Source organism: Rhinoderma darwinii, chromosome 2 (genome assembly GCF_050947455.1).
Source record: "Rhinoderma darwinii isolate aRhiDar2 chromosome 2, aRhiDar2.hap1, whole genome shotgun sequence".
Lineage (NCBI taxonomy): Eukaryota > Metazoa > Chordata > Amphibia > Anura > Rhinodermatidae > Rhinoderma > Rhinoderma darwinii.
Genome location: NC_134688.1, coordinates 75,318,177 through 75,343,947, shown reverse-complemented (window position 1 = coordinate 75,343,947; position 25,771 = coordinate 75,318,177). Strand labels below are relative to the sequence as shown.

The 25,771-nt window shown below is 43.7% G+C and overlaps 1 protein-coding gene across 4 annotated transcripts in view; it reads right to left on the bottom strand.

Annotated features, from left to right (window-relative positions):
* Positions 1–4,653: 4,653 nt before the first annotated feature.
* The window catches only part of DLEU7 (deleted in lymphocytic leukemia 7), a 33,822-nt gene continuing 12,704 nt past the window's right edge, over positions 4,654–25,771 (bottom strand). For 2 of the 4 annotated variants that reach the window (XM_075850056.1, XM_075850057.1), the window contains exons 2-4: positions 24,544–24,643; positions 8,559–8,937; positions 4,654–5,113 (exon numbers count right to left, since the gene is read on the bottom strand). In XM_075850056.1, coding sequence (XP_075706171.1) covers positions 4,907–5,113; positions 8,559–8,912 — 561 coding nt within the window. In that variant the 5' untranslated portion in view covers positions 8,913–8,937; positions 24,544–24,643 and the 3' untranslated portion in view covers positions 4,654–4,906. Of the gene's footprint in view, positions 5,114–8,558; positions 8,938–9,012; positions 9,906–24,543; positions 24,644–25,771 lie in introns of those variants that run through there. The other 2 variants (XM_075850058.1, XM_075850059.1) reach the window with 2 other exon arrangements.

Genomic DNA, 25,771 nt, shown 5'->3' with positions numbered 1-25,771 from the left:
GAGCTCCGGTCCTGGCCGTTACATCAGGGTGTCAGCTATAACATACAGCTGGCACTTGGCGGTGATGGTGCAGCGTGAGCTCCTTAACCTGCATGATCACCGCGACGTAATGGTACTGCGCTTTGCGGGGACCCCTGCCCGACAGCACCGTATATATACACTGCGTATGTCGGGAAGGGGTTAATGTAACATATGTACGCACTTAAAACTGCATTAAAATATGCCAAAAAAAACTGCAGTAAAACACCACTAAAAATGCTCAAAAACGCAGCAAATTGTTGTGTGTGAATCCAGCCTTAGGGAGTTTGTTATTTTAAACAAAAGTAAAAGCAGCTCAAATAGTCCACAAAGAAACTAAAATGTAAAACTTCCAAAAAAAGTCCCTGTTTTTTTTTTTCTTTGTCTGGTCCATTTGCTTATCAATTCTACTGCTGATTATAAGGAAAACTCAGCATGTGGCCAGGGTATGAAACACATGGGGTCCGATACGATTTATATGGTAATTGTGCACTATAAACTACTAGACTATTCAGAGACAGCAGGTTTTATGGCAGGGATCGGAGCTAGCTCCGGTTCCTGTCGTTACAGCGGGGTGTCCACTGTAACATACAGCAGACACCCACTGCTGATGATGCCGGCTCAGCTTCTGACCTAAAAGCTGATCCGGCGCCATCTTGCCGTTGGTACTGAAAGCCTTTTAGGCCCCACCTCCGAGCGGGGCATAGGAGGCTTCCGTAGCTGGAAGACCGGGAGGCTAGTATTAAGCCTCCGGTTGCTATTGCCAGGGCTATTGCCAGGGCCATCAGGGGGGTATTAGGGGTACTGATGTGAGGGGCCCGACCAAACCTAATTGAAAGGGGGGGCCCGGTAACTGCCGCGACTTGCCTTTGGTAGAAAAAAACAGGCCCCTGCAAAGGAGCCCGTTTTTTTCACCAAAAGAATGTCGTGAGCTGCGGGTCCCCCCCTCTCATGGGGGCCGTCAAACACCGCCGACCGATCGCGCGCACCCGCAAACTGCCGCGCGTGCGCACTCTCGAGCGTCCGCGAGCGCGCACCCGTGAACGCTTGCACTCGCGACAAACGTGGCGTTTTGCGCATGCAAAAGGTCCATAACAGCTCCGTGTGGCAGCAGCGTATCATGCGTGGCTGCGTGATTTTCGCGCAGCCGCCATCATTATGACACTCTGTTTGTATGTTTGTAGCACGTGGTGCATTTCTGTTTTCATTCATAGTTTATACTGCTGCAGAAGTGCTGGGCGTGATTTTCACGCACCCATTGACTTCAATGGGTGCGTGATGCGCGAACAATGCACAAATATAGGACATGTCGTGAGTTTTACGCAGCGGACACACGCTGCATGAAAATCACTGACAGTCTGCACGGCCCCATAGAGTAACATAGGTCCGTGCGAGGCGCGTGAAAATCACGCGTGTTGCACGGACGTATTACACGTTCGTCTGAATAAGCCCTAACAATAAGGCCCAGTTTACAGAGTTTTTGGGCCTTGATATTGACTCGGACACTGCGTCAGAATCAGCACCAAACAACTTCCAAAACCGTGTCTCATTGATTTAATCTGAAATCAATGGGAGCCAGTCGCGGAAAAAAGGAAAAGCAGAATGTCCTTTCTTGCCGCGGTTCTGCCTCTGACCTCCCATCGAAATCAATGGGAGGCAGAAAATGCATTTTTCGCTGCATTTTTTGTCTGCTGTCCTCAATCGCCGCGGGCAAAAAACGCGGCAAGATAGTGTGGGCAGGTCAAAATCTACCTCAAAATTCGGTGCGCGGTTCCAGGCGGTCGCGGGTGCGTGGGCGGGCGGTCGCAGCTACGTGCGTTCGCGGGTGCGTACTCACGGACGCGTGTGGTCGCGGGTGCGTGCGGTCGCGGGTGCGTGCTCGCGTGTGCGCACGCGCGGGAGTTTGTGAGTGCGCATGCGTGGGAGTTTGCGGGTGCGCGCGATCGGTGTTTGACGGCCCCCATGACGAGAGGGGGGCCCAGCAGCTCACGACATTCTTTTGGTGAGAAAAACGGGCCCCATTGCAGGGGCCTGTTTTTTTTACCTATCAAAGGCAAGTCGCGACAGTTGCCGGGCCCCCCTTTCAATTAGGTTTGGCCGGGCCCCTCACATCAGTACCCCTAATACCCCCCTGATGGCGGCCCTGGGTAGCATGATATAGTGCTGGATGGAGTACCGTTAACAGGCGGTGCCACGGTAGGGGGCCCAGAAAATTTAGCTGTATGGGGCGCCGAAATTCCTCATGGCGGCCCTGGCTATTGCAGCCACCGGCAAACCAGCGATCACGTTTCTGGGGTGCCAGTGGCTAAAAAACCCTCAGATGCTGCTATCTATTGAATGCAGCATCTGAGAGGTTAATCAGACGGATCGGAGGCTAGCTCCGGTCCTGGCCGTTACATCAGGGTGTCAGCTATAACTTACAGCTGGCACACGGCGGTGATGGTGCGGCGTGAGCTCCTTAACCTGCACAATCCCCACGACGTAATGGTACTGCACTTTGCGGGAACCCCTGCCCGACAGCGCCGTATATATACGGCGTATGACGGGAAGGGGTTAATGTAATATCTGTACGCACTTAAAACTGCATTAAAAAATGCCGCAAAAAAATGCAGTAAAACACCACTAAAAATGCTCAAAAACGCAGCAAATTGTTGTGTGTGAATCCAGCCTTAGGGAGTTTGTTATTTTAAACAAAAGTAAAAGCAGCTCAAATAGTCCACAAAGAAACTAAAATGTAAAACTTCCAAAAAAAGTCCCTGTTTTTTTTTTTCTTTGTCTGGTCCATTTGCTTATCAATTCTACTGCTGATTATAAGGAAAACTCAGCATGTGGCCAGGGTATGAAACACATGGGGTCCGATACGATTGATATGGTAATTGTGCCCTATAGACTACTAGACTAGAAATTGTGCCCTATAGACTACTAGACTAGAATCAGAGACAGCAGGGGGGGGGGGGGGGGTCCTTGTCCAGCACATTGTGACTGTCAGCCTCTCTGCTCCAGCCATTGACAGAATATAGGCAGAGGTGTGCGCAGGAGGGTTGTGTCAGTATATCATCAGCATCAGGGGCCGTATGTAGAGATATTCTCCCACAGCACGAATGCATCTAGGAGAGAAAACATCCATAATACGACATCCAATGGATCAGGCCACTATTCTTTTTTTTATTATTCATATAGAATCCAATAGAAGAAAAGTTATTTCTGCCTCCATATAAAAATTGAAGGCATACGGCAGTACAGTAAGGCCCTGTGCACTTCTATTATGGTTCTGTAAAATACAGAGCTGTAATGTGGCCGTGTGCAAGAGGCCTCTTTCTGATGATAACTTTCAAAGGGCAGCTGCTGGGAATTTAGAGGCTATGTAAACCTTTGAAAGCAATTTATTATTATTTTTTTAAAATAAAAAGGTCAGTGTGTTTTGTGCAACTTTATTATTCGTTTTTATTAAAAATTATTTTGACTTTTTGAGATATAGCTGCTTTGTATTCTGTATACAGAGCAGCTGTATCTTGCGCTGAAACCTGTATCCGCCAGGAATGCGGGACTGACGGTTCAGTGTCAGCGGGTCCTGCGTGTCTCTGACAGTTCATAACTTAGGGCCTGTTCACATCAACGTTGTCTTTCCATTGAGGGGTTCCGTCGGAGGTTTCCGTCAGGGGAACCCCTCAACGGAAAGGCAAACCAAAACCTTAGCTTCCATTTGCATCACCATTGATCTGAATGGTGACAGAACTTTGCTAATGGTTTCCGTTTGTCACTGTTGTGAAAGGGTTCCGTTGTTTTTGACAAAATCAATACCGCAGTCGACCTTTCCGTTGAGGGGTTCCCCCGATGGAAACCCTCAACGGAAAGACAACGCTGATGTGAACACAGCCTTAGATGTGATTGATTACAGTTGGATCCTGTGGATTCAGGTCTTAGCGAACGATACATCTGCTCTGTATACAGAATAGAGCAGCTGTATCTCAAAAAGTAAAAATTATTTTTAATAAAAACGAATTAGAAAGTTGCACAAAATGAATGATTAACCTTTTTATGAAAAAAAAAATTGCTTTCGAGTTTTTACATAGCCTTTAATTTTACCACATCTGCACTGCCCTTTTACCCAAATCGTTATTAGGCCACTTTCACAGTGTAGTATTCTGAGAAGTATTTTGCATCAGTATCTGGATGTCAAAACCCATGGGTCGGATACGCTGCGTAAAACTACGCAGCCTATCTGACCTAGAACCCGCAGCACACTCCGTCCGGAAAACCGCACCACATTTGGTGCAGTTTTTTGGACTGAATTTCCGTTGCGGAAAGCAGCAGCAGAAAAAACTCAAAAATGTTTATAATTACACCGGCCTTAGTCATGGCAACGCGTCCCTCCATTGACATGCAGTTCGGCATCCCGGGATAAAGCTGCAGCCCATGTGACCGCTCCAGCCTGTGATTAGTTGGAGTTTGCAGCGGAATGTTCATTTTAACCACACCTTGCAACATCTTAATACACCCTTATTTAGGCTGTGTTCACATGTGGCAGAAATATTGCAGTTTTTGGCGCCGTTTTAAAAAAAAAATTAACACAACGTGGTACAATTGCTGCTGAAATTTGATAAAAATGTATTATAAAATTGTATATAGCATTATATGAGTAATAACTTACATATTACAAACAACCAGGTCAAATCAGTCTTGTAATTATATTCACATGTTATCAGGCAAAGCCTATATGCTGCTTGACACCAATTCCATGCAATACTGATGACCAATAGTAGGTAATATCCTTTAGTCCCCAATACAGGTAATATCAGTGGATCCGGACCATGTCACAGCTTTGTTAGAAAAGCGGAGCATAATAATATAAAAGTCAATAAATTATAATACACAATGGTATCTGTCGTTAGTCCTCCTGGAGTTTCTGTAAAATGAGTTTTAACTGCTCCTGGACTGTTTCACAGAAATCACAAGTCTCATTGGTTATATCCCAGGTCATATTGGTGATTATCGTGGTTAAACATTCATGAGCTAAACTCAGATCTTGATCAAACCTCCGGTCGTCTGTCTGGAGGGCCATATGTGTGCAGATGTTTCTAAACTCTATGCTGTCCTGAAAAAAAAAAGAAATCGTATATTATGTCAAGGGATGATTCACTTTTTTGCATAATCTAATCATAGATTCTTTCTAGCCACATACATCATATTTTATACTCAACATTTGTCATTTATGAGCATCAGCAATATAATAAAAGCGCAGGACGCCACAGGGAAAATCCTATCAAAGGACATGGGCTATTTTAGGAAACCTGTGTCTGATAGGCCATAAGAAGCAGCCTGTATTCTGTTAACAGATGCTGCTGCTCTGCTTTATTATAAAAACTTCCTTGCTCAAAAAGGAGCCAGCACAGTGAAATTAAATTCCCCTCCGCTTTTTCCCTAGTGTCAACAACAGAGTACACGTGTGCCCAACCTGCTGATCACCAGCTCCCTGCACAGCGTGTGGACGAGAGCGCTGTTTTACAAGAAAAAATTGTGCCTAACTAGTGGTGAGAAGGCAATTTCATCCCGAATAGTAAGCTCGCCCTAGTCATTTGATTTTGTACATCCTCCACTACTAGCGTTACTCTCTTAGCTTAAAGGACGGGTGTCGCGAAAAAAAAAAAATGTATATAAATTTGCTTTTAGTGTTTTATTAAAAAATGTTTTATTTATTTGTGTGTTTGTGTTTTACTTTTTTTTATTTTGTAACTTTTTCTTGTCTATGGGGGCTGCCATTTTTTTTTCCATCTCTGTATGTGTCAATTAACGACACATACAGACATGGAATACGGCACATACAGCCCCATAGTGAATGCGAACGGGACCCGTTCCATCCACTATGCTGTACGCCGTCTGTGTGGGAACGTCCAAATTGAAGGTCTTCGGCCGAGCGACGTCCGGCGCCATTTTCTTGTGGACCGGAAGCCGCGGCCGGACAGTAAGATTACTACTTCCGGTCACGGCTTTCGGACTTGTGTTCTCTAGCAAGCACAGCGGAGCGGAGGGAGCAGACGGAGCGGACGGACCGGAGGGAACGGCGGCGGCAGGAGCAGGTAAGTTATTTCTGTGTATGTACGTGTTTTAGTGTGTGATTACTACTGTATGTAAAGCTACTACACTGTGTGTTAGCTCAAAAAATGGCGACACACAGTGTAGGAGGTTTGAACGTTAAATCCCCTCCTTTCTCCTGGCACTAGCCAGGATAAAGGAGGGGGGATTCTGTGAGCTCAATAGAGCGAGTGTGTCTTCTCAAATTTTGCAGCATAAAGCAATGTGGTTGCTTTACCACATGCCAATGCTGCAATTTTGGGAATTGCTCCATTTAGTGACCAGCACTGGGAAATGTTATAAATTAGAATCTAATTTATAATATTTCCTGACTCGTGAAAAAATGTAAAAAATTAGAACAATGTTTAATCATTTATACACTAACTGTTTAACTAAAAAAAATAATAATAATTTTCTAGCGACACATTCCCTTTAATACTGAGCTTTGTTTGACCGGAGTTCCCTGGGGCTTATATAGGTTTTAAAGAGAACCTTTCACCTCCCCATACATGTGCAGCTGAGTGCAGCATGTAATGGGGAGGGCTGCATAAACCCCGGGGACACTTTAAAACATTTTTCTACCTTCCTCCGTTATTTAAATATCGGTGCCGTTATATTTGGCGCCCGATATTTAAATAACCCCCTGAACTCTCAATGGGGCGTGTACTGGCAAGGGGGCGTGTTACTATGGCTATGACACTGTCCAATCTGATAAGGACAATGTTACAGCAAGAGCGAGGATAGAGGAGAGAGTGTGTGCGAGCGCACGCGCACGCTCTCACTCTTCAGCTTTCAAGATCAGTCTTCCGCTGAAATGGCAAGGGGGCGTGTGAGATCAGTCTTGTACTTTGTCTTCCGAACTGGCAAGGGGGCGTGTCACTGCCATGGACAGTGTAAGAGCTGGGGAGCGCTTTCACTGTCCATAGCAGAGACACGCCCCCTTGCCAGTTCGGCAGGCAATGTACAAGACTGATGACAAAAATCTCGCAAGAGCTGAAGAGATGAGAGCGCGCTCTTTTCTCCACAGCTCTTACACTGTCCGTAGCAGTGACACGCCTCCTTGCCAGTTCAGCAGAAGACTGATCTTGAAAGCTGTAGAGTGAGGGCGTGTGTGCGCACACGCTCGCGCACACTCTCTCCTCTATCCTCGATCTTGCTGTAACACTGTCCATATCTGAGTGAACAGTGTCACAGCCATAGTAACAAGCCCCCTTGCCAGTACACGCCCCATTGACGGTTCAGGGGGTTATTTAAATATCGGGTGCCAAATATAACGGCACCGATATCGAAATAACGGAGGGAGGTAAAAAAAAAAAATGTAAAGTGCCCCAGGGTTGTGCAGCCCTCCCATTACATGCTGCACATGTATGGGGAGGTGAAAGGTTCTCTTTAAAGGGTTTTTCCCTTAAAAGACTTTCATCGCACTAGATACTGATAAGTATATAATGCACAAATGTGAAGTTGGGGTATGATCACACATAGCAGCGACCGCAAGCGGCCTAAACTCCGCCAACATGTGGTGACAAATGGCCGCTTGACGATTTTGATTGTTATACTAGAGGTGGGACCGTGCCCTAATAGATGCCCTATTTAAAAAGCTCCTGTCCCGTCAAGGAGTAACCGCCAATATCTACCCTTAAACGCTGAACAATGAGTGACAGATATATCTGTCACAGACGAGTGCTACTTAACTAATAGGCAATGATGCTTTGGAATACTACGTATTCTAAAGCATTATGTAAGTGATCAAAGGATCACTGCTTCTATTTCCCTAGTAGGAAAGAAAAAGTCAAATTAAGTTTCAGAAAGTTTCATTAAAAAAATAGTTTCCCCCAAAAATAAATTCACTAAAAATTATTTTATTTTTAAAAAATAATTTACCATAACAAAAATTACTTCTTTTGTACTGCCACAATCGTAATGAATAAAATTAAGTTACTATCTAGACTGCCTGGCGCATGGTGTAAAGAACAAATCTGGAAAGAATGACAGATTTGTTCTTTTTACTACCCAAAAAACGACAACTTGTCCCCCTAAAAAACAAACCTTTATACAGCTGACGGAAAAATAATGGCTCTCGGAATGCAGCAACACAAAAATGACTTTGTGCCATACACATGTTTTTATTGTGCAAAAGTACTAAAACCTAAAAAACGATACATATTTGGTTTTGCTGCATTAGTACTGACCCGTTGAATAACATCAATATGTCATTTTTACCGCAGAGCAGAAAAAAAAATGCAAAACACAATGGTGGAATTGCAGTTTTTTTTGTACATGCTTGACATGCCTGTATACACTGGCCTCCCACTTGTCAGACATTTGGGGCATTTTCTTGGAAAATATCATAAATGTCTATCATAGGAGTACTCCTTTAAACAGTCGTTGTTTGTTATATTTTATTTCTCAGATTCTACTTGTGCAGCTATAACCACTTCCTATTTTTGCCATTAGTGCTCTGTACTTACTTTGAGTTGCATAGAAAATTGATGGTCCAAAGCCAAGTGGTCCAGAATATTTCCTTCCACCACTAGAAGTGATAGAGTTGACCGTGTAACTCTAGAAAGACGATTCCTTGAAGCCTTTTGCGCTAGTGTAAGTGATCCCGTAGAGGAGATTGATGCAGCATCTGATTCCTCGGATTCCAGCTCCAGATCCGTCAGTGTGGCAGGGGGCCTGGTACAACACAGGCTGCCTGATGCCCCCTCTAGAAGGTATATGTTGCTGCACCTTATACCCCTCTCCTCCAGAAGAGCGTTCAGTGTGGTAAAAGCCTTGGCTTGGTGGCTGAGCACATCTCTCACTAGTGCTGGTCCAGGCATATCCAGGGTGACTTCTCTTCAGCTACTGAATGTAAATGATAAAGAGAAATGAGAGGAGCTTGACTTCATTCCAACATCTCAGCGTGTGGTCCATACTTACATTGTGTAACCTGAGACACTGAAGGACCTTTGTTCTATCACACGGCCACGATTGGATGCTCCTTTTTAGTAGGCAGACAGTGCATTGTTTAATCATTTTCATCTCGCATAAGAATACATTTCAGGAACCTGGGTTATCTTATCTGACTGCAGATTCACAGGGAAGTTGCTGCACTTCACACAAGTCATGAGTTTGAAGAACAACAAATCCTTCTTCACGTGATCAAACAGCAGTGTTGCCACATGTCCTTGTCACTACAGCGCAATTTTGCTGATTCAGATGTTATATTTTAGACTAAATAAACGAAGATCCATTAGTAGTTGTGTTTAGTCAATGGTTTAGGTGGATATTGCACTGGGATTAAGACATTTGCTTATAAATAACATACTGTATAGCCCAGGAAAGCTGGCCATAGTAATGAAATATTTGTTGGGAGATCTAGAAAATTGTGTTGGAATTTGCTCATAATCTCATATATATGGCTCAGGAAAGAACATAAAATTCTAAAATCAGCTGAAATGCCATACAATGCCAAGTCTGAGAGATTCACGAAACTCAACTTTTTCCAATTGAATTCAATACAAATACTTTACAATGACTTTTACTAGAGGGCTAATGTCATGCAACAGGATTGGTTACATACAAATATAACTGTGGATATATCAAAAGACCATGGATGATATACATAAACAAAATAACCCACCCAACTATAGTATTCAGCTGGAGATGAGATGTTTGTTGGTGGTTTCTGACTATTTTGACAGAATACATGTTAACCTTTAAATGGTACGACTTGGGATTTGTAGTTATGCAACAGATAAAGTATGTTCTCTTACCATATATTACCATGGAGGTTGAAGATTATCATATGAATCCAAGTGTTGCTGCCTGGTCTCTCTACATCTTAATGACACAGGATTACCATATAGCCGTTACTCAGCCCACATAATTATTTCTTGTTATATCATGAAGGTGTAGTGTAAATAAAACAAGCTAACACAACTGGTTAGGGGAGTAAAGTAATGAGATGCTCCAAAAGATTCATCACTAAAACGTGAAGGGAGGGTAAGTAGGGCAGTACACATCAGACAAGTTGGAATTTCATTACACATTGTTTGTACTATCAGGATTATTCAGTTTATTGACTTCTGAAAAATAACTAAAGGTCCTCTTACACTGGCCAATTTTGGTCGATGCAACGAGTGCCGATCAACGAGACAGCGTTGATCGGCGCTCGTTTTCTCCAGTCACAAGGAGCTATGTATGGGAACGAGTGATCGTTATTCCGATCGCTCATCCCCATACATTATTGTCATGTTGGCAGAACATCTCCCTGTTTACACAGGGAGATGTGCTGCCGTCAACGATAATATTTAACTTTTTTAAAACAATACGATCAGCAGATGAACGAGTGTTTGCTCGTTCATCTGCTGATCACTGCCCTTGTTAAGGATCTGCCAGGCACAGCTTCTGTATCTACGCCCATAGGTAATCAGTCTGCACCTGCTTCTATGTCTGTGAGACTGACTCCATCTTCCACCACTCAGGATGGCAGGCTTAGGAGTGGGAGAGCCTATCACAGCCTGGCCAGACGGAGCTAGCTCCCGCCCTCTGTCTATTTATACCTGCCTTTCCTGTTCCTCCTTGCTTGTGATTCTTCTTGTTTGGTTTCCTGGCCCTGCTGCAGCTTCTTGAACTATTTGACCCTGCTTCATATTGACCCTGGCTTACTGACTACTCTCCTGCTCTGCGTTTGGTACCTCGTACACTCCTGGTTTGACTCGGCTCGTTCACCACTCTTGTTGCTCACGGTGTTGCCGTGGGCAACTGCCCCTTTTCCCTTGCTTCTGTGTACCCTTGTCTGTTTGTCTGTCGTGCACTTATTGAGCGTAGGGACCGTCGCCCAGTTGTACCCCGTCGCCTAGGGCGGGTCGTTGCAAGTAGGCAGGGACTGAGTGGCGGGTAAATTAGGGCTCACTTGTCTGTTTCCTTACCCCCATCATTACAGCCCTGTTTACACAGGGCAATTATCGGCAACGAGCGTTATATGAAGAATCGTTTGCCCGATAATTGGCCAGGGTAAAAGGGCCTTAATTCACTGGATCATGTCACTGGTTGACTATATTACTGCTCACGTTCAATGATTCTATCCAATGCTGTGAATACATAGTAGGGCAGTTTATTATGACAGCTAGGACATTTTTATGAACAGTAGTTATTCTGTAGATATTGCTCATGTCAGATTACTGCGAGGTATAAGATAAAAGCATTGAGCAACTACCAGACTATTTAGTACAAAACATAATGGGTAAACGTGATATTACATGGTCTCAACATAAATGAGGTGTAATGGCTGCAGTCTCCAAAAATGTGTTTGTGAGACTTTAAACCAGTTTTTTGAAAACTTAATTGGTGAAATAGTTTTGTTTTTGATACAATTGTCATTATTTTGCATTGTGCTATTAATATATCATTACATTATCTTTTCACTATGATCCAACCAAAAGTATTTGATAGCCACCTTGTGTCAATTAGCAAAATAATTTATTTATCCTATTCAAAATGTTTCTGACCTGCTAAAATAATTGTCCAATCTTAGCAAAATGTTAAGCTGGCTATACACATGGGAGACAAGTCTGCTGAGGATCTTATGTGTATAGGCCCTCCAACTCTCCCCCATCTGTAGATATTGGGGGGAAACAACAATCGTGCATCTTGGATTTCAACATGCCCAATCCTATGTTCCCTTGGTAGATGAGCAGCTGCCGATCAGGGTCTCACAGCAGCTTATTTACTCACCCCATTGAAATAAACATGAACGCATGGCCGAGCTTAGCGCGCATGTTTATGTTGGAGTCAGGAGGTACAGTATGGGCCCATAGCAGGCTATTAGTGCCAAATTACGGATCCATATGGCCATGTTAAGACAAATCCTAACATATAGCATCTGATTGAATCAGTTTGGATATTCCTACATTAATCTACCAGAAAAAAACACAAAAAAAACACTTTTCTTTTTTACTATTTTGTCAAATGTGGCAGATTTTGTACCAGAGATTTCTGTGGCTGAAAATCAGTTCCATTCATGTGAACAGAACTTTTAGAAATCCATATACTTGCTGTAGAAACCCCATTTAGATTAAGGGGAAAAACACAAAAATATGCATAAAACGTCTAAAAAAATTATTTTTTTTAACAGAATATTGTACTAAATTAACAAAAAACGTTATGCAACAAAATCTGTCGTGCGTGACTGCACCCTAGAAGATGTTTTCTTTCCTTCATGTCCAGGCCCTGTGCTCCAATAAAAGCATAATTGCCAATAATATAAGATTCAGGAGGGGTCATAGAGTGGTTCTACACTATTACTATTGCAGAATCTGTAGCAGTGCTCCACATTTTGTTATCTTTAGTCGCTCACTGCTTGATATTATTATTAAAGTATACCACACAGATTAATTTCTATTTGTGTTAGTGATACTGCAAATCATTCCAGATTATGATTAATATCCAGATTTGCATATACATAAAAATAGCTGTAATGATAAAAACAAGATGTGTGTAATAATAATGATTGCTATATGGCAACACCCTGGGTGTGTTCACAAAGTATGAGAACGATGATACAGGAATCTGCTTCGTACTAAAAAATAAAAACAGAGGTCACACGTTCAACATTACCACATTCCAAGACATATCCGGCTTACAATGAGATAGAAATCCATATTGACTTAATGTTACAGTAAAAGCCTGAGAATCTGCAATCTTAGGTTAAAGACCATGTAAACCTTTGAATGGCATTTTTTTTTTTTTTAATAAAAAGATCGGTCAGTGTGATTAGTGCAAGTTTCTAAATACTTTTTATTAAAAATTATCTTTACTTTTTAAGATACAGCTGCTCTGTATTCTCTATACAGAGCAGCTGTATCATTTGCTAAGTCCTGCTCCCTTCACATCCATGGGACTGAGGGGGTCAGTGACAGCGGGTACTGCGTGTCTCTGATACGCAGGATCCACCTGTAATCTATCACATCTAAATTATGAATTTAGATGTGATAGATTACAGGTGGATCCTGCGTGTCAGAGACACGCAGTACCCGCTGTCACTGAACCCGTCAGTCCCATGGATCTGACTGGAGCAGGACTTAGCGAACGATACAGCTGCACTTTATAGAGAATACAGAGCAGCTGTATCTTAAAAAGTATAAAGAATTTTTAATAAAAACTATTTATAAAGTTGCACTAATCACACTGACTGATGTTTTTATTAAAATAAAAAAAATGACATTCAAAGGTTTATATAGCCTCATAGGTTGAGGATTTTCAAAATTTTTTACTAAATCTGAAATTTAGTCTCCCTAAAAAGAAATATGAAGATCTTTCCGCCTCCAATATAAACTCCAGACCAACCCATCTCCTCTGTTGCCAATCTTCTACAACATCATGTTTTCATGAGTACCAGGCTTTGCACCTCTTTGAGTTTCTTGATGTTGGCTCCTTTCTCTCTCCTCCTTTTAGAATACTTTCTTACTCAACAGTTAAATGATTTCCATAACACAGTTGTGCCTCTCTCTTGTCTCTCAATGCCTCCCAATTTGAACGCATTTGGTGGTCTGACCGGCAAAGTCATGGGACCATTTCCCTACCTAACATATTTTTAATAATCCCATGATTTCCATGAAGCTGTCCTTTATGGAGCATTGGAAATGCAATCTCAATGTCAATATGGTACTGGAGCATTTGCTGTGAGATCCTTACCAAGTTTCCCTTGGGGAGACCTCAGTTAGAATACATAATGGAGTTTATTATGCATACTCCCCATGGTTTTGCTGCAGGAAGATTAGCCTCCATGGGTCAACCAGCTCAAACACAAGCTTATATTATATGTTGGCATGGCGGCAAGAATAAACAATGCGGCCTAATAGCCCTGCTGCCTGAGAAAACTGAACTGAAGTTGTGTATAATAGAGTTAAGGTACTTTTACACCGGACAAGTTTGGCCGATGCAACCAGCGCCTATCAACGAGCCAGCTAGTTGATCGGCGCCCGTTTGCTCCTTTCACAAGGAGCTAGTATGGGGACGAGCGATCGTTACTCCAATCTCTCGTTCCCATACATTTGTATCATGTCAGGAGCACGTCTCCCTGTTTACATAGGAAGATGTACTGCCAACAATTATAACATTTTACACATTTAAAATGATACGATCAGCGGATTAACGAGCGTTTGCTCGTTCATCTGCTGATCGCTGCCCTGTTTACACAGGGCAATTATCGGGAGCGCTCGTTTGCCCGATAATTGACCAGTGTAAAAGGGCCTTTAATGGCATTGTTGCTGTCTCTATTGGTCCTGGTGGTGACGTAACTGATCATGTGATCACCGATAGTAGGAGGTTGCTGCTGGGTCTAACTAAACCCAGAACTGCCCTAAGGCTGAGTTTACATGTTGTGGATTTGTTGCAGATTTTCATTACAGATTTTACCCTTTGCAATGTAAAAGGCCGAGATTTGCATCAAATCCTCATTAAATATGCAACATGTAAACTTAGCCTAAGGGCTTATTCAGACGAACGTATAATGCGTCCGTGCGACCTATGTTAGTCAATGGGGCCGTTCAGACAGTTCGTGATTTTCACGCAGCGTATGTCCGCTGCGTGAAACGCACGACATGTCCTATATTTGGCCGTGTTTCGCGCTGCACGCACCCACTGAAGTCAATGGGTGCGTGCAAATCGCGCTCGGCACACGGAAGCACTTCCGGGTGCCGCGCGAGATTCACGCAACAGTAGTAAAATGAATGAATGAAAACAGAAAAGCACCACGTGCTTTTCTGTTTACAAACATAAAAACAGAGTGTCATAATGATGCCGGCTGCGCGAAAATCACGCAGCCAGCATCATATGCTGATGACACACGGACCTTTTGCGCGCGCAAAATGCCGCATTTTTTTGCGTGCGCAAAATGGACACGCTCGTGTGAATCCGGCCTAACAGTGACAATTGACTTTTCAGACCTCTGAGGGAAAGACCATAAAAAACAAAAGTAAAAATAGCAAAAATAAAAAAATACTAATAATTTCTGTAGCGCTAGCCCCAAGGCAAATAATCTAAATCATCAAACTTAACAGCAGATGATGGTGAACACAATTATAGAGTTTATTTTATTGCTACAAAGTATGATTAACAGAAAAATTAGCTCGAATTTAAAAAAATTCTACCGTTTTTTTACAAACCAGAAGCATAATACAGTAGTTTGACAAAAGCACAAGATTAAGCATTAAGATTTCCCTTCATGGAGCTAAGGGGCCTAGGCCATCCTCTGAAAAACAACCCAATAGCATTATCCCTCCTCCACCAAACTTTGCAGTTGGCACAATGCAGTCAGGCAGGTAACGTTCTCCTGGCATTCACCAAACCCAGACTCCTCCATCAGACCGCCAGAAAAAGAAGCGTGATTAATCACTTCACAGAACACGTTTCCAGTGCTCCGTAGTCCAGTGGCGGCGCGCTTTACACCACTCCATCTGACACTTGGCATTGTGCTTGGTGATATAAGGCTGGCATGCAGCTGCTCGGCCATGGAAACTGATGCCACGAAGCTCCCGGCACACAGTTTTTGTGCGGATGTTAATGCCAGAGAAGGTTTGGTACTCTGCAGTTAGTGAGTCAGCAGAGCGTTGGCGACTTTTATGCACTATGCGCCTCAGCACTCAGGGACTTTAACTTTATGTTGTCTGTCACTTCGTGGCGGAGTTGCTGTGATTCCTAAACGCTTCCACTTTGCAATAATACTACTCACAGTTGATCGTGAAATATCTAAAAGGAAATTTCATGAACTGACTTGCTGCAATGGTGGCATCCTATTACAGTACCACGCTGGAATTTAGAGAGCTCCTTAGAATGACCCAGTCTTTGACAAATGTTTGTAAAGACGACTGCATGGCGAGGTGCTGGACTTTATACACCTGTGGCAATGGGACAGAATGAAACCCCTGAATTCAATGATTAAGAGGTGTCCCAATACTTTTGTGTCCCAATACTTTTTGTGTCCATATAGTGTATGTGATAGATAGAAGAGCAGAATCCTGTTCTCCTATCTCTATGTGTGCTGTGTATAGAAGACATAATAGCAGTTATGCTCCGCCCACTAGCTCAGGGAAAACGTAGCATTCGAGAGCCTGCAGAGGGGAAAGCTGCTAAAAAATGCCATATAAAAGTCATATAATGGCAAGAAATAGTGTTATTCATCATGTACACACGTATAAGGCTGGATTCACTCGAGCACATTACGTCCGTAATGGACGGAACGTATTTCGGCCGCAAGTCCCGGACTGAACACAGTGCAGGGAGCCGGGCTCCTAGCATCATAGTTATGTACGATGCTAGGAGTCCCTGCCTCGCTGCCGGATAACTGTACCGTACTGAAAACATGATTACAGTACGGGACAGTTGTCCGGCAGCGAGGCAGGGTCTCCTAGCATCGTACATAACTATGATGCTAGGAGCCCGGCTCCCTGCACTGTGTTCGGTCCGGGACTTCCGGCCGAAATACGTTCCGTCCATTACAGACGTAACATGGTCGTGTGAACCCAGCCTAACAGCTTATTCTGAAAAGTCACATGAAAAGTTAGGTACGCTTTAAGTTAGCCAAAATTTGGCGCTAAAAACTGTCGTAAAACTACGTCAACCAAGAGGTAGTTTAAGGGAGAGAAAACTGTCTAGCATGTCTAGCAAGATGCACCATCTTCTGACTGCCTGGTCTAAGTTTATACTGCCCAAGTCTTAGACAGCATTAGTACATCTGCCCCATTCTTTTTAGTACAATTTGAGGCGGAATTCTGGTTAGTAAATCTCCTCTATCTTTCTTCTACTGTCATATATTTTTCACATATATGAACTTTATACATTTTGCAGCAAATTAGATGAAATCACCAAGCCGAAACTGTCAGCCTGGATTAACACGTAAAAAATTTTTTGGGCCAAAGCCAGTAGATCAAGAAGGATGGAAAAGAATAGAGTAAAGACTAGTACTTTTTTGTATGGACTTGTTTGTAGTAAATTGTAGTGGATTTTCCGCAGCAATGTGCAGTATAATGTGAGGGAATGGGCTTTTAACAAATCCAATTCAATTACAGCGCAAAAAAAATCTGCAACGGATTCCAGGAGGTAAAACCATAAAGGAAATGTTTGGATAAACAAAACTGCATCAAATACTTCCTGTGAATTCAGCCTAAGGCCAGGTTTACACCACGCATATTTATAGCAGAAATTCAGTTGTGGAATCCTCACCGAAATACTGCTGCAAAGTATTGAGGAGGAGATGTGGGCCAGCGCTCACAGATCCATGGCTGCGGCCGTCGGGGGGTGAGTATCCCGATGGTCTATGGCCATGGGTGTTACAGTCAATCAGCTGCTTCAAAGGCCAGCAAGATATTGTCGTGTATTAAAAGAGGCATGGACTCGTGGGACAGGGATATAATATTACTACTACAAAGCATTAGTGAGGCCATCTAGAATATGCAGTTCAGTTCTGGGCTCCAGTTCATAAAAAGGATGCCCAGGAGTTGGTAAAATACAAAGAAGAGCAACGAAGCTAATAAGGGGCATGGAGAATCTAAGTTATGAGGAAAGATTAAAATAATTAAACCTATTTAGCCTTGAAAAAAGACGACTAAGGGGGGACATGATTAACTTATATAAATAATTTAATGGCACATACAAAAAATATGGTGAAATCCTGTTCCATGTTAAACCCCCTCAAAAAACAAGGGGGCACTCCCTCCATCTGGAGAAAAAAAGGTTCAACCTGCAGAGGCGACAAGTCTTCTTTACTGTGAGAACTGTGAATCTATGGAATAGTCTACAGCAGGAGCTGGTCACAGTAGCTACTGTAGATGGCTTTAAAAAATTCTTAGATAATTTCCTAGAACAAAATACTATTAGCTCCTATGTCAAAGGCCAGACGAAGGCATTAGCGGCAAAACGCGCGTTGGGGCAGACGTTCGCTGTGTTTCCTCCTGCATCCATTATGGGTATGATATATCCCTTTGATATGCTTCAGCAACCTTGTGTGTAATTGCTTTCCTCTATGTTTATATGGACCTAATACATGTTCAAATACTATATATTCTTTGCGCCTATACAGCACGTTTTTTATCCATATATGGTCTCTTTACCTCAGTCTATATAAAACCTGTTGGAAGGTGTATCATTGGCACAATTTTGTACTCTTTGTTCATTTGTGAGATACACAGTATATTGTCCCTTTTTATTTGTTGGTTTATGGATTCCTCATTTTATTTATTGTTTTTTATTATGTAACTCAAAAAGGATTTTTCTATTTTTTTGCATATCCTCTTGTCTCTATAGCATTTGTCTCTTGTAGGTCATATTTATCCTTGATGCTTTTTGTGTAGATACCCTAGGATCAGCCCACGTAGTTTACATAAACTGATTATTGAATCATATATTTGGGCTATTAGATCCATGCTGCATTTTTTAGTTAGCTCCTATGTCAATGTGTAGAAATTTTTCTCTTCCCTTTTCCCATCCCTTGGTTGAACTTGATGGACATGTGTCTTTTTTTAACCGTACTAACTATGTAACACTTCCCACCCTTCAGCTGCCTCCAAGATACAGTCCCATGTGCAAAACATCACTTCCCTCCATTCAGCCCCCTCCAAAATACTTTCCCATGTAAAAAAAAATCCATCTCTTTAGCCCCCTCCAACATACATTGTAATGTGCAAAATATCACTCCCCACCCTTTAGCCCCTCCAGCATACGGTCCAACGTAAAAAAAAATTACTTCTCTCCATTCAGCCCCCTCCAACATAGAGTATCATGTTAAAAAAACATCACTTCTCCCCTTTATTCTCTTCCAACATACAGTCCTATTTGCAAAACATCCTTCCTCTCCCTTAAGCCCCCTCCAACGTACAGTCCCATGTAAAAACATCCTTCCGCCTCCTTCAGCACCCTCTAACATACAGTCCTATGTGCAAAACATCACTCCCATGCATTCAGCGCCCTCCAACATATACTTCATGTTAAAAAATGCTCCTCTTCCTTCATCCCCTTTCAACATACAGTTCTCCGTGCAAAACATCCTTCCCCTTCCTTCAGCCCCCTCCAACATATAGTCCCATGTAAAAAAAAAATCATATCCATCCCTTCATTCCCCTCCATCATAGTCTTGTTCTGCAATCCTTCACTCCCCTCATTACCTGTATATACATGTAGACAAGCACACTGCTGCTTCTTCGTGTTAAAAATAGTACTGGGTCTGGGATGCTCCACCATTTCTCCCATAAGGCGCCAACCCTTGCTGTGATATTATACCTAGCATGATCATAACCGAGAATGCAGGGGTTGGGTGACTGACTGACCCATGCAGAAACAGGTCAGAAAGGAGATGGAGGAGCTACAGAAGCCTGCCGGGCATGAGGAGAGCGGCCCGCTGCAGACAATGGCCCATCTGGCATTTGCCAAAATTGCCAGATGGGCAGTCCAGTCCTGAATGCAACCTTGAATGAAATTAGCTGAATTTTTTTTTATACTATTTCTACATTTTCAGGTCTTCAGGCACTAAAATAGTCAGATCCTATTAAAGAATAAAACATTTTAAATAAGCAAACAAAAAAACATAGAACAAAGTGGAAATGATAAAGGATATTTAAAAAAGACAAAAACACAAAGAAAAGACAAATTCATAAATACCCAAAAGAAACCAGACTGTAACCACAAATGTAAGAGTGTTACCCCAACCATAAAAACGTTACATTTATTAACATAGAACTTACCGAATCTTTCTCCTATTCTCTAAACAGAGATTTTATCTATAGAGGAGTCTACAGGAGAATTTAAGATGCTATTGAAATTTTATTATAGATGTTAGTATAAATGGTGCTATAGATTGTTTTTGTAGATGGTATTAAATATTATGTTATTATAGATGGTATTAATATTGTTAATTCTGATGTTATTATAGATGTTCTAGATGTTACATTGTTGTTCTTCTAAAGACTGGCCCTAAGTAAAAAATAAAATTAAGTTTAGTATTCACAGAATTCCTGAAGAGTTCTGTAACAAAAATAGAATTACTGCAAAGCACTTACCTCGATGGTAAAGTGCCCGGGTAGCAGATGTTATCAATGATCTTGGAATCAAAAACACATCAGCGTTGTCTTTCCGTTGAGGGGTTCCGTCTGAGCTTTTTGTTGGGGGAACCCCTCAACGAAAAGGCAAACGAAAACATTAGCTTCCGTTTGCATCACCATTGATCTCAATGGTAACGGAAACTTTGCTAATGGTTTCCGTTTCTCACCATTGTGAAAGGATTCCGTTGTTTTGACGGTATCAATAGCACAGTCGAAACAACGCTCCTATGCTAACAAAGGCTATCAATTTGCACGGCAGTATCGGAATTGGACCACTGATGATTGGCAAAGGTTTGCCTTCTCCGATAAATCACGTTTTCAGCTTCATCGAACGGATGGACGTTGACGTGTCAGGTGAGTAACAATAGAGAACAAACACCCCGCACCAATTGCTGGAAGAACACAAGCTGGTGGCGGCAGCGTTATGCTCTGGGGTATTTTTTCATAGCAATCTCTGGGCCCACTCATCCATATGGAAGGCACTCTGAATCAATTTGGGTATGAATCCATCATTGCAGATCACGTCCACCCATAAATGCTGTTTGTCTTCCCTAGGGCAGATGCAGGGATGGGATCCGGTTGTTAAAATTACTGCCGGATCGCAGAACCGGGGGGAAGCGAAAAACTGGAGCCGGTCCATTGCATGCAATTGTACCAGCGTCCTTAGGACGCGAATAAAATTGAGTTGCCTATCGCTGCCCTGGCGAGGCACATGATGCCTCACCATTCGGCACTTTATCGATGACCTGTGCCGTCATCACGCCGCTGCGTCGTTCCGCTGGACACCTGGCATCACTGGAGGACGGTGCGGCAACAGGGCCAGGTAAGCATATGTTTTTTTTCCTCTATTACTGTGGGAAGTGTTGGGGGCATTATCTATAGGGGACACTAACTACACGGGACTATATAGGGGGCACTAACTACAGGGAACTATATAGGGGACACTAACTACAGGGGACTATATAGGGACCCCTATCTACAGGGGACTATATAGGGGCCCTAACTACAGGGAACTATATAAGGGCCCTATCTACAGGGAATGCCTCAGGGGGCACTATCTACAGGGAACGCTACAGGGGACACTCCAGGGGGCACGATCTACAGAGAACGCCACAGGGTGCACTATCTACAGGGAACGCCACAGGGGGCACTATTTACAGGGAATGCCTCAGGGGGCACTATTCACAGGGAACGCTACAGGGGAGGCTGCAGGGGGCACTATCTACAGGGAACGCAACGGGGGCCCTATCTACATGGAACGCCACAGGGGGCCCTATCTACAGGGAACTCTACAGGGGGCACTATACAGGGAAAGCCACAGGAGGCACTATCTACAGGGAATGTCACAGGGGGCCCTATCTACAGGGGAAGCTACAAGGGGCCCTATTTGTAGGGGATGCTACAGCGGGCACTATCTACAGGGACTGCTACTATCTACAGAGGGCTCTATGTGGGGCACTATCTACAGGGGGCTTTATCTATGGGCATAGAGTATGGCACCATGAGAATTTTATCTTCGTTTATTGGTGTGGAAATGTTAGAAAAGTGAGCAGCCGAAGACATCTGAGCGGCAAACAGCAGAAATGGGTTGTGGCCAGGAATCATCATCATAGAAGTCTAGACCAGATGGAAAAGAAAAGAGAAGGTGTAATGATGGGGGTAGGGAAACGGACAAGTGAGCCCTAATCTACCCGCCACTCTGTCCCTGCCTACTTGCAACGACCCGCCCTAGGCGACGGGGTACAACTGGGCGGCGGTCCCTACGCTCAGTAAGTGCACGAGACAAACAGACAAGGGTACACAAAGCTAAGGGAAAGGGGGCAGTTGCCCACGGCAACACCGTGAGCAACAAGAGGGGTGAACGAGCCGAGTCAAACCAGGAGTGAACGAGGTACCAAACGCAGAGCAGGAGAGTAGTCAGTAAGCCAGGATCAGTATGGAGCAGGATCAAATAGTCAGAAGCTGTAGCTGGGCCAGGAAACCACACGAGAAGAATCACAAGCAAAGGAGGAACAGGAAAGGCAGGTATAAATAGACAGAGGGCGGGAGCTAGCTCCGTCTGGCCAGGCTGCGATAGGCTCTCCCTCTCCTAAGCCTGCCATCCTGAGTGGTGGAAGATGGAGTCAGTCTCAGAGACATAGACTCAGGTGCAGACTGATTACCTATGGGCGTATACACAGAAGTTGTGCCTGGCAGATCCTTTACAGAAGGACTCCAATCTGAGAAGACGTCACCGCTGAGTCACTAAATGTAAATGTTTATTCTCCCTGTGACTGATCAGTACTGTAGTCACTGTATGATAAGCAACAAAATGGTGGGTGTATCGTTCCTTTTTGTAAAACAGCAACTCTCAGCATATCCTTACCATCGTTCTGGCTATACTGGGAGCTGTAGTTTTATGCCGTACAAACTTATATGGCAGGGGTTAAACTAAATTTGCAAATCATTTCTGTACTGAGCTGTATTTGTGCTTATACGGTATTTATGTACTGTGCTTGGTTCTGGAGTTATATACATCATAACTACCAAGCTCAATACATATATAGAGCACCAAAGAGAAGCTCAGAACATATATACATCTCCAGAATCAAGCTCAGCATATAAATAGCAGTTGTTGCGTTTTTTGAGGCAGGTTCTCAGCAATTCCGCCGCAAAGAAAGAAACTCTGAAAAAAAATAAAAATCTTATACTTACCTAGGAGTCTGTTACTTCCTCCAGGCCGGCTTCCTGGGATGACACTTCATCCCATATGACCACTGCAGCCAATCGGACGATGTAATGGCAGTCACATGGGATAAAACTTCATCCCAAGAGGCCGGCCAGGATGACGTCAGAGGCCCTGCCTCCTGGGATGACGCTTCATCCCATGTGACCGCCGCTGCAGCCAATCAAAGGCTGCAGCAGTCTCCTGGGATGAAACATCATCCCGGGAGGCCGGCCAAGTGCTGCATTTTTCCGCAGCGTACATTCCGGGGAAAAACTGCACCAGTTTAGTGCGGTTTTTCGCTCGGAATTCCCTGCGGTGCACAAGGCGGATACGCTGTGTGCTTTTACGCAGCGTATACGCCCCGTGTGAACTCTGCCTTAGGCCTTATTCACACAAGCATGTGCGTTTTGTGCGTGCAAAAAATGCAGTGTTTTGCGCGCGTTGAACTTCTGTGCGTCATCAGTGTTGGAACGCGTGGCTGCGGGATTTTCACGCATATGCCATGCTTATGACACACGGTTTTGAAGTTTAGAAAAAGAAATGAAGGAAGTGCTTTTATTTTTTCCTTCATCTCTTTATCTACTGTTGTGCTTCCGTGTGCCGTGCGCGATTTTCACGCACACATTGACTTCAATGGGTGCGTGATGCGCGAAAACCGGCCAAGTATAGGACATGTCGTGAGTTTTACGCAGCGGACATACGCTGCGTGAAAATCACAGACTGTCTGAACGGCCCCATTCACTAACATAGGTCCGTGCGATGCGCATGATTTTCACTCGCGTATCACGGACGTAATACACGTTCGTGTGAATAAGGCCTTAGTGTCAAGCATTGATTATAGCAAATTTTATATGCACCTGCGGATTTCTAGTGGTTTTTACTGCAATAATGCTATACAAAACTCAACTTGCGTATTTTAGTGCAGAATTTATGTTCCCCATTCAAGACTATGGGCCAAACACGCAGCATCTCCGCACAGAACTTGAAGCATAAATTGACATTGCAGAATTTGCTAAATGTCATTCACTTTGCTGCTACTGTACAATTTAAATTCTGAAGAATTTACGCACAGAATTCTGTTGCGGGATTCCACAGAGTTTAGGCTGTGTGGGAACCTAGCCTAATAGTCATACGATGTGTCAACCTTGACTATAAATTTATGCACACAGCAGAGTCCTGTGCACGGAGCTTGTACAACAGTCGACAGGTGCTATATGGCGCCGGCTATACAGAGCTGTAATATATACATGCTTCTAGGGAAGAATACCTCCATACATACAGTCCAATAGAACATACTATTCTGCCAGATTCTTATGGAATTCAATAGAAAAATCCTCCGTATGAAATGAGAGCCATACAGGGGTAAAGTAGAGGGCTCATGCACCTCTATTGAATGATCCTATTACGGCTCCATAAGGTGTGCGAATCCAGCCTAAGATTTAATGCGTATGGCAGTCTCACAGCTCATTTTGAAGACACAGGCCCACATTTAAAATGCAGTTTACACTAAGTTTTAACATAAACTGTGTAACTCACCAAAAAGTAAAAGTGTAGGTTTAGGAAAATGAGATGTGTCATTTGATTGATTGTTAGGGGCATACGCTCCACTTTCCTTTGCACCAGTTTTGATAAATCTCCCCTATATAAATTTGTTTGGCGGCTACTCACCAGTGGCAGACCATCATTAGGGTGGTTCGGGCATCCGCCCAGGGCCCAAGGCTCCCAGGGGGCACCATGGCCACCCGAACCGTACATGACCGCAAGGGACCTGTGAAAGTGATTAAAATAATGTTTAAAGGAATCCATTTTGTGCAGCAGCCATCTTGTCTGGAGTCCCCATCTTGGTTATTTTGTATTGAATAAGAAAGTCATTGCTCCTTTAAGACAAGTTTGTATGTTTCTAAGTTAAGTTATCTTTGACCTTAGTTCCCATGCGACGCTTGGAAAGAAGGAAAGGGGAGGGAGTGAGATGGGAGAGGGAGACACATTCACATATGTATGTGGGTATGTCTTCCCCATCTTAAAAGAACGAACTATTATATTCTTGCCAAGAGAGATAAGCCACCTGCAACCCTGATGTATGAGGAATTATAATAATGTATTTGTAATTGGCTGAATTTGAAATATTGTCACATTCCATCTGATTGGTTAACCTCAAGCCTACACCCCTTCTGAATGATATTATTGTAATTGAGTTTGGCAATAAACCTCAGAGGAGTATTTTGAGCATACCAGCAGTGTCTGTGTGTTATTCCTCTCTCGATATATATTGATAAAACATGACTTGAAACTGGATAAATCACTGGAGGGCGGGTATCGGTTGACATACCACATACAAATTTCAGTAACATATTTTGGCCTATGATTGCGTCAACAGGCCCCCTCATGCCCGATGGCATTGCTAGCGCCGGTGCTAGCAACAGCCACATCAGGGGCGTAGCTAGGTGGGGGGCATGCGGGGCATGTGCCCCGGGCGCAACTAGGTGGTAGGGAAGGGGGGGGCCGAACAGGAGCTGATCACTGCTGATAGGCGCCCTGTATGTCGGACACCTGCAGCAGCGATCAGACGTGATCGCGCCTCTAGCGTGTTTGATTGGCAGGGCAGAATGAGTTGTCCCGCCAATCAGCGGCTTTCAACTTGTTGAAAGGCGCTGATTGGCAGGGAAAGTCATTCTGCCCTGCCAATCAACTACGCTAGCGGCGCGATGGCGTCATCGCGATGCTTCCGTTGTTGAAGGGCGCTGATTGACGGGGCATGTCATTCTGCCCTGCCAATCAGCGCCTTTCAATGACGCAAGCGGCACAATGACGTTATTGTTCCGCTTGCGTCACTCAGCCCCAGCAGACCTGCTCAGAAGAGAGAAGGCCTGCATTGACACAGGACGGCGCGGGAACG